This window comes from Eumetopias jubatus, unplaced genomic scaffold (assembly GCF_037043125.1).
Source record: "Eumetopias jubatus isolate StellerSeaLion01/CBP00866 unplaced genomic scaffold, mEumJub1_p1.0 scaffold_4, whole genome shotgun sequence".
NCBI lineage: Eukaryota > Metazoa > Chordata > Mammalia > Carnivora > Otariidae > Eumetopias > Eumetopias jubatus.
Window position 1 is genome coordinate 8,623,399 of NW_028274810.1, and position 13,890 is coordinate 8,637,288.

The 13,890-nt window shown below is 42.0% G+C and overlaps 1 protein-coding gene across 2 annotated transcripts in view; it reads right to left on the bottom strand.

Moving 5' to 3' along the window:
- CD101 (CD101 molecule) overlaps positions 1-13,890 on the bottom strand; it is a 36,298-nt gene that overhangs the window by 14,806 nt on the left and 7,602 nt on the right. Inside the window, exons 3-7 of one of the 2 annotated variants that reach the window (XM_028102063.2) lie at positions 12,639-13,055; positions 8,595-8,981; positions 5,027-5,410; positions 3,903-4,307; positions 895-1,305 (exon numbers count right to left, since the gene is read on the bottom strand). In XM_028102063.2, coding sequence (XP_027957864.2) covers positions 895-1,305; positions 3,903-4,307; positions 5,027-5,410; positions 8,595-8,981; positions 12,639-13,055 — 2,004 coding nt within the window. Of the gene's footprint in view, positions 1-894; positions 1,306-3,902; positions 4,308-5,020; positions 5,411-8,594; positions 8,982-12,638; positions 13,056-13,890 lie in introns of both variants that reach the window. The other variant, XM_028102062.2, reaches the window with a different exon arrangement.

Genomic DNA, 13,890 nt, shown 5'->3' on the forward strand with positions numbered 1-13,890 from the left:
GGTCAGAGGGAGAAGCAGACTCCCTGCCGAGCAGGGAGCCCGATGCGGGACTCGATCCTGGGACTCCAGGATCATGACCTGAGCCGAAGGCAGTGGCCTAACCAACTGAGCCACCCAGGCGCCCATTATAATCTTACTTTTGTATGTTACATAGAAAATAAAATTTTAAGCACCAAACTAGATTAACGTATTTGCATTGTGCTGTTGGATCTCAGCCAGTTCTCAAACCTTAGCTGTGACATTCACTTAATTTTAATCAACATTGGAGGTGACCTAAATAATACCCAGAGATCTAATCAACCCTGCCCACATTTAAACTGCAGCACTCCTAGACCAATGCAAATGGATGGAACCTCTATTACATTTTTAAAGATCTCTTGAGGAAGAGGAGACTCCCTCAGTAAGCCATTCCAACAGTTAACTACTCTTATTCACCTTATGTTTAGGCAGCCAAATGTTGAAAAGCAATTTCTCCACACATCCCTATAGAGTTGTACAGTTTCTGTTCACAGTGGGAGAAATATGCTTTGTATTACTCTTTCTTTGCCAAATTACAGTAGAGCCCCACTGGAATGACACAGCTTGTTATTACAGAGATCTAGAGATACGACACCCAGGGTAGCTCCATAGACCAGGCTGCCAGTCTGATAAGCAAACCAATCCATGGGATCTTGTTCCCATCCAAGCTCCTCAAAGCCTCAGATTGATTCACCTTAAGTGACACCCGCCTCCTCTGCTGGGCTACTAGGTCCTGCATTCGTTGTGTAGGTGGACACTATTCCTATGACCCTGGGTCATATTTCTACTTTCACATATCCACTCCAAAGAAGAGCTGCCCCAGAGAAGTTTGCAATCCTACAGAAAGACATGTGAGGATACACTTGCGAGGTTTACCTGTGGACCTGAGTTTCAATTCTGTCAGACCTGACTTCTTTTCTCCAAGCTTGAGCCAAGTGCCATTTGTAGACAAGAGCCATTCCTCCACAGCGCAGTGGTATTTGCCCTGATCACTGTCTTCCATGTTCAAAACATGTAGCTGAAACAAGTCTTGGGAAACTTTTTCGGGGTAGAATTTTTGTTTTCTCCGTAGGGTGTGAAATTCATCCCCATATTTTACAACATTGTTTTTGTCTATTTGCAGGATCTTCAGCCAGGTTGCTTTAGTGGAACTGGGAGAGAAGTACCAAATGACAGCTAATTGAAGGTCTCCAGTGGACCGGGACAAGATGCTACATTCTATGTTGGTGTTGGAGTTGATGAGGATCTCTTGGACTTGACTGCTTGAGTTCACTTGTAGCTTGCTTTCTAAATTAAAAGAATGGTGACAGTGACTTTTTTATTTCGCTAGAAAATAGAATTTTAAGGTAGAAGGGACATTAGAGGTCAACTAGGCACGAGGCAATGTCTCCTACATCCATTGGATGTGTGAATTCCTTCCCCAGCAGCCCCACTAACTGCCCACTGAGCCTCTGAACAGCTCACCAACTGACAAAGCGGCCCATTCCATCTTTGGACATCTCTGCCACTAGAGAATTTTTTCTGATGTCAAGTGGGATTTTACCACTCCCTACCTTCCAGTCACTGGTCCTGGTTCTACCCTTACCCGGCAGAGTGGGATAGGGAACATGGGGCAGGATGGAGTGTCATACAGAAAACCAATCTCTTCCACATGATAATGCCTCACTGTCAAAGCATAGACTTCTTCTCTTCTGTCACATTTCATAAATCAAAGTGAGAGAAAGTGGCCCTATTAATGCTTTGTCTGTGTGCTCACTCTCTGGAATACTCCTGGATTCACAATTCGCTGACATGTCCTTGTTTGTATCTGCCTTCAAACATGGGTAAGCAAAAGGAAGTTGTACGTGGGCTACTAAAATTGCATGTCTCTTTGCAGCCAGTCAACTGTGGGAATCTTATACAGATATGGAGTCAACTAACCTTTTACTCCAGAAGCTTTTCTGCTCTGTCAGGAAGATGAATGGTACAACCTGCCTTCCAAACCTTATTCTAACTTCTTGCTGATATCATTAATTCTATTTTTGTAACTGCTCCTTAAAGTTGCTGGTAGGTCCCTTTCCTCTTCCTTAAGCAAATATGTATCAAGCACACATTGTGTTATGTGCCAGACCATTCCTGGCTCTGTGGATACCTCCCATCAGTGGGTTCACAGTCTAGAGGGAGAAACTAGTACAGGCACAGAGGCCTACAAATTACAAGACTGTATCAGCCAAGTGTGACAGAGGTATGCAGAAGTGGCTGTCCGAGCACAGGGTAGGACCTCTAACTCAAATATGGGAGTAGGGGGAGGCTTCCTGGAGCAGAGATCTTGAAGCTAAGTCTTAAGAGTTAATAGGAATTTGTCTGGTGGAGAGGAGGTTAAAGAGTTCCACACAAAACCCATGACTTGAACAAAGACTGGAAGTGAGAGAGAACACAGAGTATTTGAGGGCTTGCAAGTAGTTCAGCGTGGCCAGAGCTCAAATTCAAGATGGAAAGTGGAAGATGACACTGGAAAGACATAAATGTGCCAGGTTATAAAGGATCTTGCAGGCTGTGCTATGGGAGTTTGGATGAGGTGGATATGGAGGTGTTGTGGTTTCTCACCTTGCCCACTGGTGGATCGTGAGGACATGGAGAACAGTGTAGGAGGAGTAGATTTGGAAGAATAAGAATAGTGCATTTATGTTTGGACTTACTGAGTGTAGATATGCCTTGGAGATAATTGTATAACGAGTCTGGAGATGAAAAGAGAAGTCTTTCAGGATAATGGATTTGAGCGTTGTCAGTATATAGGTTGAACCAGGGGGAGGAATAAGCCCACTTCAGGAGACTGTATGGAATGAGAAGAGAGCAAGCTAAGGCTGAAATGCAAAGGAATGGATCTGTGAAGGAGGAGAATTCTGCAAAAGAGAATGAGAAGAAACAGAGTGTTAGGAAAGAAACCAAGAAAATCTTGCGTCATGAGGCCAAGGAAAAAGGAAGTTTCAAGAAGAAAGGATTGGGTCAACAATTTTAAATACCATGGGAAGGACAAGGCAATTAAGACATGAGTTAATCAACAAGGAGATTGTTACAATTACCGAAAATGTCACTCAGCAGCAGAAAGAATAATGGCTGCTACCATGTCTGAGCATCTGCTTGATGCGTCAGGCACTGTCCTAGGCACATTACATATGTCACCACAGTGCAGAACAGCAATTTAGGGATGAAGTCCCTAGACTTGGACAGATTGAGTGATTTGCCCAAAGCTAAGCCACTCGCCAGTGCCTGTCAGGTAGAAATGACTTCAAAGGCTCTTAAACACAATGTCTTTAGAGAATGGAAGTCATAGAAGAAGATACGTGACCCAGCAGGACTTTGCCCAGGTTGTGTCTCTGCTCTTACACCAACTGATGAGGTAAATTATATTTGACTATAATCAGATATTCTCTCTTATACATTAACATGTTAAACCGAGAGGATAAATGTATTCTAATGGAATTGACATTATCCTTACCAGTAGGGGAGACATTCCAAACATTTAATGACTAGTAAAGCACGGGCAGTGACCAATCCGAAGAATGCCTCTCTCCCTACAGGAGCTGGTCCGAGAAGCCCCCTGTTGTGCCATGTGGTAATTTTCAGTAGCTGGGTGGTGGGGACTTTTGGGAAGAGGGGGAAGGGGCATGGAGCAACAGTTGTTAGTAGTCAGTGTGGAAGTATGTCAGTGTTTTAACAACCAGTATGGCTGTCCCATGCGTACTAACTTCATGTTAGCCTGGCCATCGGTTTTACATGGCGTTAACTTATACAGTCAAAACATGGGGGAAGGTATGTTATATTTTAATTCTATAATTTACCCAAAATAGGAGAAATGTGTTCATTTGTTTTTAAAGCAGGGATTACTTTCCAGTGGTGTTTACCTGGTAAAGTGATGGCTATCATCAGTGAGTGAGAGACGGCAGAAGCCCTCACGGGGCCGCTTGTGCATAGGGAATTTCTGACGTAAACTTCTACTTTACACTGATAAACTCCTGCTTCTTCCTCAGTGGCATCATGAATTAGGAGTTGAGAATGAAACGAGGACTGTAAAACTTTTGTCTTCTTTTGGAACTGAGGTAGGAAATCCCCCCACTCAATAGTGCCATTATGGGTGATTCGAACAAGCGGATGAAAGACTTGAGATCTTGCTGGTTGGAAGAGCCATGTCACGGTGAGTGGCACCCTGAGGTTGGCATAGTCAGCCTCCACTATGCAGGACAGGCCAAAGGTCTTGGCTAATTCCACTTTGGGTTGACGGCTCATCAGCTTAACCCATAAACTTGACTCTGTGGGCAGAAATAAATGGGAAACACCATTGCCAATATGTTTATCAAATCAAAGTTTTCCTACTGACCACCTCTTCACATGGAGCCATGCATTCATACACTGGGAGCATCAACTATCTGGGGCTCAGAGTTGACTCACAGTACGGTCTGTCCTGAATTCTGTCCTCAAATTTTCCAAAGTTGATCCTCTTCTAAGAGCGTTCCCAGCAGTGACAACAAACAGGAAGTGTTTCTCCAGCCTGCTGCTTAGACAGCTGCTACTGAGTGGGTGGAGTGCTCTCCCCTCCCTACCCCCGCCGCCCCCCCCACCAGTGGCTGGTCTCCCCTTATTTCCACTCATGGGCTCAGCATCACTCTTTTGCACAGGCTTGAAGAGACTCTGCAAGCCCAGGGCTGCAGCTCTAGAAGCCTGGATGTACGAGGCTCAGCTCCACTGGGCACAGGTCCTCTATATGTCTACTCCAGCTCATAGGCTTTCACGTTTAGTTTTGACTAACAACCGACAAGTGGCACCCTACGGATGATCCTTATAAAGATGAGTAAACTTTAGAGATTGGCTGACAGACCTGGCAGCCAGAGACTATGCTCTGTGTCCTGGGGTGTACGTTCTACAACGAGGGGGTTCGGGTCGACACACAATCAAATTCCACTGCTTCCCACTGCCCAGGAAGGTACCGTTGATATATGTAAGTTTAGAACAGGATTTCTTTGACCTTTACCCAGAGATTTGACAGTGACGGCCAACTTCTGAGTCCAGCTCCGCCCTCTGGCCTGGTTCCGGGTGCCCTCAGACACTCTGCACTCATACATGCCACTGTCTGTGGTGCTGGTGGAGCTGATCTCCAGCTGGAAGGTAGCCCAGTCCGTTTTCTCCAGCCTTGTGGAGCCCTGGTTATTGAGTTCCTTGTAGGAGGCCCCCAGCTGCACGGTGCCATCCTGCTGCATGCCAGCCACCAACTCTGGCTGCTTCTGGCCTTGTGGAAGATGCCACCATTCCACAGACAAGGGACTCTCAGCCCCATCTGCCTTGCAGAGAAGGGTTAATGCCTCTCCTTCCCACACGGCTTGCTGCTGGTTCTTGGTAGCTAAGACCACATTTCTTGCTGTGGATTACAGATTTGAGAGGAAAAAAAAAAGTATTTCAAGTCAATGAAAATTTTTCTAAAACATGGTGAAATCTCTTTAATTAGGCCTTGACTAGTTTGTGACAAATCAGATTGGGCTGTTGACTGCTCTTACCACCCCCGGAAAAGAGATTTGCTAAACACTTACATAGTGGGAACAAGACAGCAGAAAGACTATCAGGTGAACTTATTTACACTTAATTTATAATTTGCCCTTATTTTTAGTGATTTGTTAAATCAGCCCTTCATTAAGAACATCTAGTTGGGAAAGCATCTGGTAATATTTTGTTAGATTAATTAGGGTGGGTGTATAACCCTGAAAATAATGAAACTGTGTTTATTTAAATTTTTAGTTTTTTGGAATTTTATCTTTCACAGATCAAAATGATATTCCTCTGCCTACTTATCTTTCCCTAATTAGTATGTGTTTTGAACAGGAAAGGAGTATTGGTAATTAGATTTCTGTTCAAAAACTACCATTGGGGCACCCGGCTGGCTCAGTCCATAGAGCATGCAACTCTTGATCTCAGGGTCATGAGTTCGAGGCCCATGTTGGTTGTAGAGTTTATTTAAACAACAACAACAAACAAAATGCCAACATTAAAAACAATTACTTGGGGGAAAATACACATATATATTTCTTTTTCAAATCACATATTCATATATATATAAACACACTATTGGTTGAAGAGAGATCCTACTTATATCTGAACTATAATGTTAAACTACAAAATATAAATCTGGCTCCCAGATGGGAAATTCAAGATATGTAGAAACGCAAACATTCATTCAACAGATACTTCCTGTGCAAGGCTTTGTCCTGGGTGCTTTGTGGGCAAAGCAAAGACACCTCCATAGCTCAGGCATCTCACATTTAAGGCCAACGTCCTGGGAGTCAGAATTTATCTTGGGCAACACAGTTGTCCTCCCTGACCCTTGATTTTCTTTCCTGTATATACGAACATAATAATGGCACCAACCTTATTGCATTGTTGGGATGAGTAAAAGTGGTACATGCCAAAGGGCTTAGCCTGGCTGGCAAGGGAAAGTACCCAGTACATGGGAGTTATTAGCATTGGTTGTAATGATAGGTACTTAGTGAAAGTGAGGTAGTTCAAAGCCAAGAGAGAAAACAAAATGAAATTGGGATGAGAAATCTAAATAAGATCTAAATGAATTTGCAAATTGTTCTTCCCTGCTGAGGAAGGAGTTGAGCCTTCTCCTGCTCTATGTATATTATGTATATAATAAGTTACAAAGGCAGAATGAAGCTTGATGTTCACAAGTAACTTTAATTCATGTATTTAATATTTTAATTATCTAATAATACTATTAAATAATTCAATAATTCTTATTTAATAATTAAATAATTATTAGTTAAATAATATTTAATATTATACATCTATATCTGTATCTACATATGTAAACTTGCTTCCAGATTTTGGGGAGTGGAGGCAGGATTATACTTCAAGTTCTTTTCAAGTTAAAAATAGACTCATAACTGAAGTTGAGAAAATAAAGAGGAAATTATTGCTCATAATCTCACTACTTGAATATAACCATTATGGTTAGTTTCAACTAACATCAGTTTTTGTTTTTTTTAAAGAAAAAAATGAGGTTTCCTTAGTTCATTACAGTCCTTACTGCCTTTGGTAAGAAGTAATAATCTTATCAAGTGTGTGTAAGTTACACATTCGCAGTGGTAGTGAGTAACCTCTTCTGTTTAAAATATTCATAAAATATGAATTTCATGATAAAACTCTGCTCATACTTTGGTTTGACTTTCAAAACTGAATGCTCAACAGGATCCTTAATAAATTTGCTAATAGCTTTTTCTGTTTCCACATATCAGGCCCAGTTTGGACTCCAGCCTACCCAATGAACTATTTTTAGCTTTGGAAGACCACCCTACTGATAGGCTTATGATCTGTGGGTCACAAAGCACACCTTCAGTTCCCTTTGGCACAGATTCCCATATGCTGAATTTAAGAAAGGTTTACAGATATGTTTCAGCAGAGACTGAGATGAATGAAGCAAAGATTTAGCTCTGTGTAAATATGTAAACCCGCCTACACAGTTCTTCCTGAATCCTAGAAAGTTAGACCAAATGTTTAGTGTGAAAACTAACATCAGCACACTTCCTGGCGTGCCGCTCTGGGCCAAAGTTTGTGTGTCTTCATTGCTGGCAAATGGGGTGCCAGAGAAGAGCATGAAAGGGAAATCTATCTATCTTTGGAGATGCTGCCAGTGAGCAAGTGAAACAAGGGTATCTTTATTTTTAGTTGGGTTTTGTTTTGTGCTCTTGGGCAGTTAATCTTTCTAGACTTTGAATATAATACCCGGACCAGAGCATCCTAATATTAGTTGTAGATTTGTCTGTTCTCTCTTCAAACAAAAAGCACTGAGTGTTCAAACATGTTTAAGGTCATCCAACCCTCATAAACTTGAAACGAGAGCTGAGTGGCCTTCCACTTTCATGCCCATAGATACTCAGACCCGTTTGGACAGGCACATCACATTACAGCCAAATGCAGGGAATAGAGTCTGCCTGCTATCATTTACCTCTTCATTCCTTATTCTGAGTCATGCTTTGATGCAGAATTAAGACATACTACCATTCCCTGTATCAGGTTAAGATACTAGAGGATGGACAAAAGGCATCTGAAAGATGTTTGGGGGCAGGGGCCATAATGTAGGTGTTTGATCCCCAGGAAGGAGGCAAAGCGTCATTCTTTCCTCTTACCATACTCACACCACACAGACAACAAAGAGAAGATAGAGGGTTTCATTAACGCACGTGTCTTCTGTTCGGAGAAAAACCCAACGTACAAAAACGAGGACTGATCGCAAATAGAATCAAAGGATCTAAGACAGCAAGAAGGGACCTCCGGACAATCTAGTCGTATGTAATTATTTTATATTTGAGGAAGCTGAGATTTAAAGAAGTTAAATGTTGTGTCTGTGGTCACAGCCCATTTAACGGCCCCGGAATAAGACTTAAGTCTTCAGCTAGTTTGGTTGCTTTTCTTTACTCCACCTCAGAGTGATCTGACTGACACCCGACTCTTCAGGGGAAGTCCACTGTGTCCAGGGAGGCAGCCTGTACTCACAAAGGAGGAAAGCGGAGGGCAGCCCAGGCATGTCTGGTTCTGACTTCACGTACCTGCTGGTTTCCTCAGATGCACATGGCTGTCTGGTGACTGCTTGCTCTGAAGCACCTGCCAGGAGCCCATCTGAGCTCTTGCCATCTCCGCCACAGCACATCTGTAGGCGCCTTCATCCTCGGGGCCCGCAGAGAAGATCTTGAGAGAGAAAGCCTTGGGGGTTAACTTTGAAACCTGGAGCTGTCCTTGACTTGCTCTCTGTCTGTAGTCTCCCTTCAGGTCCAGAACACCCCCAGCATCCATGCGGGCCATCTCATTACCATTGAAGAACCAAACGCCCTGAAGCTGTGGGTCCCGGCCACTGCCTACGACCAGGCAGACCAGTTCTAAGGATTTCCCTGTAGTAAACGTGCTCTCAGCTGAAATGTTGACTTGAAAATCTCTCACTAGGAAACAAAAGCAACGCAGGTATTTAGAGAAGCCACAGCAACTGTCCTTTCGGGACCACGGAGAGATAATACCCCCTGTAAGGATAGTACGGGGATTGAATTTCATGTGGGAGTTGAGCTCTGAGGTCAGCCAAAGAAATGCCTAGAATCAAAAATGTCCTTGACTATTCCTTCAATCATTCAGAAAGAACAGTATACATAGCTTTCTGAATGCAATCCTATTAAGCAAGACGTACGCATAGAAGTATAAAGTATACAGTAGTTTATCTTTTTTGAAAAAAAATATAAAATATTTTATAATATGTTGAACTGCTGTAAGTTGTGATGCTTTGTTCTCTTTTTTTGGCTGAGAATATCCAGTGGAATTTTCCTAAGTTAAAGCACATGTGATGTGATGTAGAACTAGTCCACAGCTAACATAACACCTAACAATGAAAAGCTGAAAGTTTTTCCTCTAAGATCGGTAAAAGACAAAGACATCCACTCTCACCACTTCTATCTGACATAGTATTGGAAGCCCTAGTCAGAGCACTTAGTCAGGAAAAAATAAATAAAGGGCATTCAAGTCAGAAAAATGAAGTAAAATAATCTGTTTGCAGATGACATGATCTTATATATAGAAACCCCAAAAGACTCCACCAAAAACCTGTTAAAACTAATGATTGCAGTAAAGTTGCAGGATACAAAATCAACATACAAAAAAAAAATCAGTTCCATTTCCATACACTAGCAACACAGTATTGGAAAAAGACATTAAGAAAATTTCTACAGATGGCCAATAAATACAATGAAAAGATGCTCAACATCACTCACCATCAGGGAAATGCAAATTAAAACTGTAATGAGATATCACCTCACACCTGCCAGAATGGCTATTCTCAAAAAGACAAGAAATACCAAGTGTTGGAGAGGATGTGGCAACAAGGGAACACTTTTACACTGCCAATAAGAATGTAAATTGGTGCAGGCAATATTGAAAAGAATATAGAGATTTCTCAGAAAATTAAAAATAGGGTGCCTGAGTGGCTCAATAGGTTAATGGCCAACTTTTGGTTTCGATTCAGGTCCGATCTCGGGGTCACCCGCATCAGACTCAGTGCTCAGCACGGAGTCTGCTTGTCCCTCTCCCTCCCCCTCTGCTTCTCTCCATGAGCTCTCTCTCCTTGTCTCTCTCCTAAATAAATAAATAAAATCTTTTTAAAAATTAAAAATACAATTACCATATGATCAAGCTATTCCACTTCTGGGTATTTATTCAAAGAACACAAAAATACCAAGAAGATATATGCACCCCCAAGGTCATTGCAGCATTATTTATAATAGTCAACATGTGGAAACAACCTAAGTGTCTATCAATGGATGAATGGATAAAGAAAATGTGGTACACACACACACACACACACACACACACACACACACACACACACAGGAATACTACTTAGCCGTCAAAAAGAAAGAAATCTTGCCATTTGCAACAACATGGATGAACCTTGAGGGTTTTATTCTAGGTGAAATAAATCAGACAGAGAAAGACAAATATCACATGATTTCACTTATATGTGGACTCTAAAAACCAAAACAAATGAACAAACAAAACAAAAATAAACTCATAGAGACAGAGAACAGATTTGTGGTTCCCAGAGGGAAAGGGGGTTGGGGAGTGGGCAAAATGGGTGAAGGGGCTCAACTGTATGGTGATGGATTGTAACTAGACTTATAGTGGTGATCACTTGTAGTATACATAAGTATCGAATTATAGTGTGGCACACCTGAAACTACATAATGTCATACACTAATTTTATCTCAATTAAAAATAACCTCATTTGCAATAATGTCAAAAAGAAGAAAATACTTAGGAATAAACCTAACCAAGGAGATGAAAGACATGTGCACTGAAAACTGTAAAATATTGATGAAAGAAATTAAAGATACAAATAAATGGAAAGATAGCCTGTGTTCATGGGTTGGAAGAATTAATAACACATGTTGGTGAGGATGTGGAGAAATGGATGTGGAGGACATGCACTGTTAGGGGGAAGGTAACATTATAGAAATGGTGTGGACAACCTAAGTGTCCACCGATGGATAGACAAATGAAGAAAAAAAAATATATATATATACACACACACACATTTTATGTGTGTATATATATGTGTATATATATACACACACGCACACTGAAATATTATTCAGCCATGAGAGAAAAGGAAATCCTGCCATTTTCAACACCATGGATCACCCTGGAGGACATTTGGTAAGTGAAATAAGCCAGACACAGAAAGATACTGCAGGGGCTCATTTATATGTGGCATCTAAGACTGCTGAACTCATAAAAGCAGAGAGTAGAATGGTGGTTGTCAGGATCTGCGGGGGTGGGGTAGATATTGATCAAAGGGTACAGAGTTTCCATACGCAAGGTAAGTTTTATAGATCTAATGTATAGCGTGGACACTGCAGTTAATAATACTGTGTTGCATACTTGAAATTTGCTGAGAATAGAGATCTTAAGTGTTCTCACCATACACACATGCACACCCCTGCCACACATAAAAAGTAACAATGTGAGATGATGAATATGTTAATTAGTTTGACTGTGGTAATCTTTTCAAAATGCATATGTGTATCAAAACATGTACACCTTAAATATATACAATTTTTGTCAAATAAATAAGTAAAAATAAAGATTGTTTTACATAAAAAATTGGTCTCAAAGAGAGAAAAAAAGCACATGTGATGTGCCCTCACAGAACTCACTGAGTGTAACTTGGACACTTAAGACAAATAGGACAGTTTCTTAATGAAATAAAATAATACTCCTCCTAAAGAAAAGAAGGAAGGAAGGAAGGAAGGAAGGAAGGAAGGAAGGAAGGAAGGGAGGGAGGGAGGGAGGGAGGGAGGGAGGGAAGGGAAGGAAGGAAGTCTTCAATGATCCACCATTGGATCACTGCTTTTAGCATGGATACATATGTTTTTCTCAACCCCTTCCTATTGGACCATAGCCTACATAGAGAAACCAGGAATGACAGCTGAGGCTTCCTGTTTGCTTTGATGAAAATGCCAATGGATCATGAAGAGTAACAGCATCCCAAGCAGGAAATGGGGTCAGGTGGAAGGAAATCCTGGCAGTGACTAAGATAAGGCTCCACATTGGAAACTGGAGCTACTCTGAGGCCCTGGGGGTCTGTGGTGTGGGGGCTTTGGAGAGACACACCTGCTTCGAGCACTAGCCCCACCTCTACCAGCATTTTGTATGTCTGAGGTTCAGGTTTCCTTGTTTTAAAAATGGGGAGTCGACCACTTGCCCCATAGGGTGAGGACTAAATTAGATAATATAGATAAAGTAGATGATATAGATAAAAATGCTTACACAGGGCTTGGCAAGGATGGTTAACAAAACCATTTTCGTGCATGACTTGTGGCATCTATCTAAACATTCAACAGATCTTATCCCATAGAAAACATGCTGTAGACAGACCCAACACCAAATGTCCCTCTTCTTATTTACGCTTCCCAGATGCCGAAACCAAAATGTATTCAAAACTTTCTAAATGTTTTTTCTTTTTAGACACAACAAAAGATTAGAAAAAAACCAAAAAGATATCCCATAAATACCCACTACCAACATACTCATGAATTTCTTGAGAAGATCATTACCTGTTGGTTGGATCCTCAGAGCTGTTTGAGCTGTCCGCTTTCTTGTGATTAAAGTCCAGGTTTCATCTGGATCCTGAATCCATTCAGTTGCCTCACAGAACAGCTGGCCTTGATCTGAGGGCTGGAGCCTCCCTATGGACAGCCTGAAGGTGGCGACCCCAAGCTTGCTGAGCTGGACGTCACCAGCCGCAAACCTCTCTGTATATGAGGGCCCAGGGATCAACATGAAATCTTTGGAGAGGGAAATAATCTTGGTAGTTTGGTTTCTTTCTCCATCCTGCATCAGGTACCAGGTGACAGAGAGGTGGGTATGCTGAGCTGTGGCTTTGGATGCTTCACAGGTAAGTTCTAATGATTCGCCTTCCTCCTTACAGAGAGTCTGGGGACTCATGGTGGCAGAGAGGGTATCTGGAATAACTGGAAGCAAAGGAATGATGGTAACTGACTGGTCCAGGAACCTGTCGGACAAGCCTGCTTGGATGAAGATGGCGCCCTGACCCACCATCCGTAAAGCACTTACTTTCAGTTGTTTTTCCACCAGCCATATGCTTTCCCTATTGCCAAGGGGAACATTGGCATCTGTATACACAGTCTGTGGAACTTGGCAAAACTAATGGCTCAGTGATGTATTGACCCCAACTTTACATTTTTAGCATAGGCTGTGACCAATTTAGCTACTCAGACACAGAGTATTTAAAAGGGAAGAGCACTGGGAGCTAGAAGACCTAGATTCTGATCCTAAATCTGTCCCTATTTGACTACAGGAATTGGAGCGAGTCACTTCACCTCCTTACGCCTTAACCTGCTTCTTTGTAAAGTTCTGAAATAATCTCTTAAAATCATTCAGAGCCAAAATGCAACCCTTACCAAAGTTTTGATAACCATCCTACTACCCTATCATTGTATTCTTCCTCAGAGGAAATCACACAGCCTAAGCTTATGGGAAAGCAACACTTGGATTCAATCAGTGAAGGTTTATGGAGCAGATACTCGGTGCTAGCCATGGGGCTAGGGGCTGAGATAACTATTCTCCTGGAGCTGGAGGTGTGGAAGGAGTCATATAAGTAGCCAAATACCACATACACTGGGTGAGTGCTAATATTAGCGATGTGAATAGAGCATCAAGAGGAAACAAAGATGGGAATACAGCCTGAGACAGGACGGATTTCACAGAAGAGGTAAGACCTAAACTGGGTCTACAAGTATATGTGGGAGTTGGCTAGACTGAAAAAGGGGTGCTAAGATATTCTAG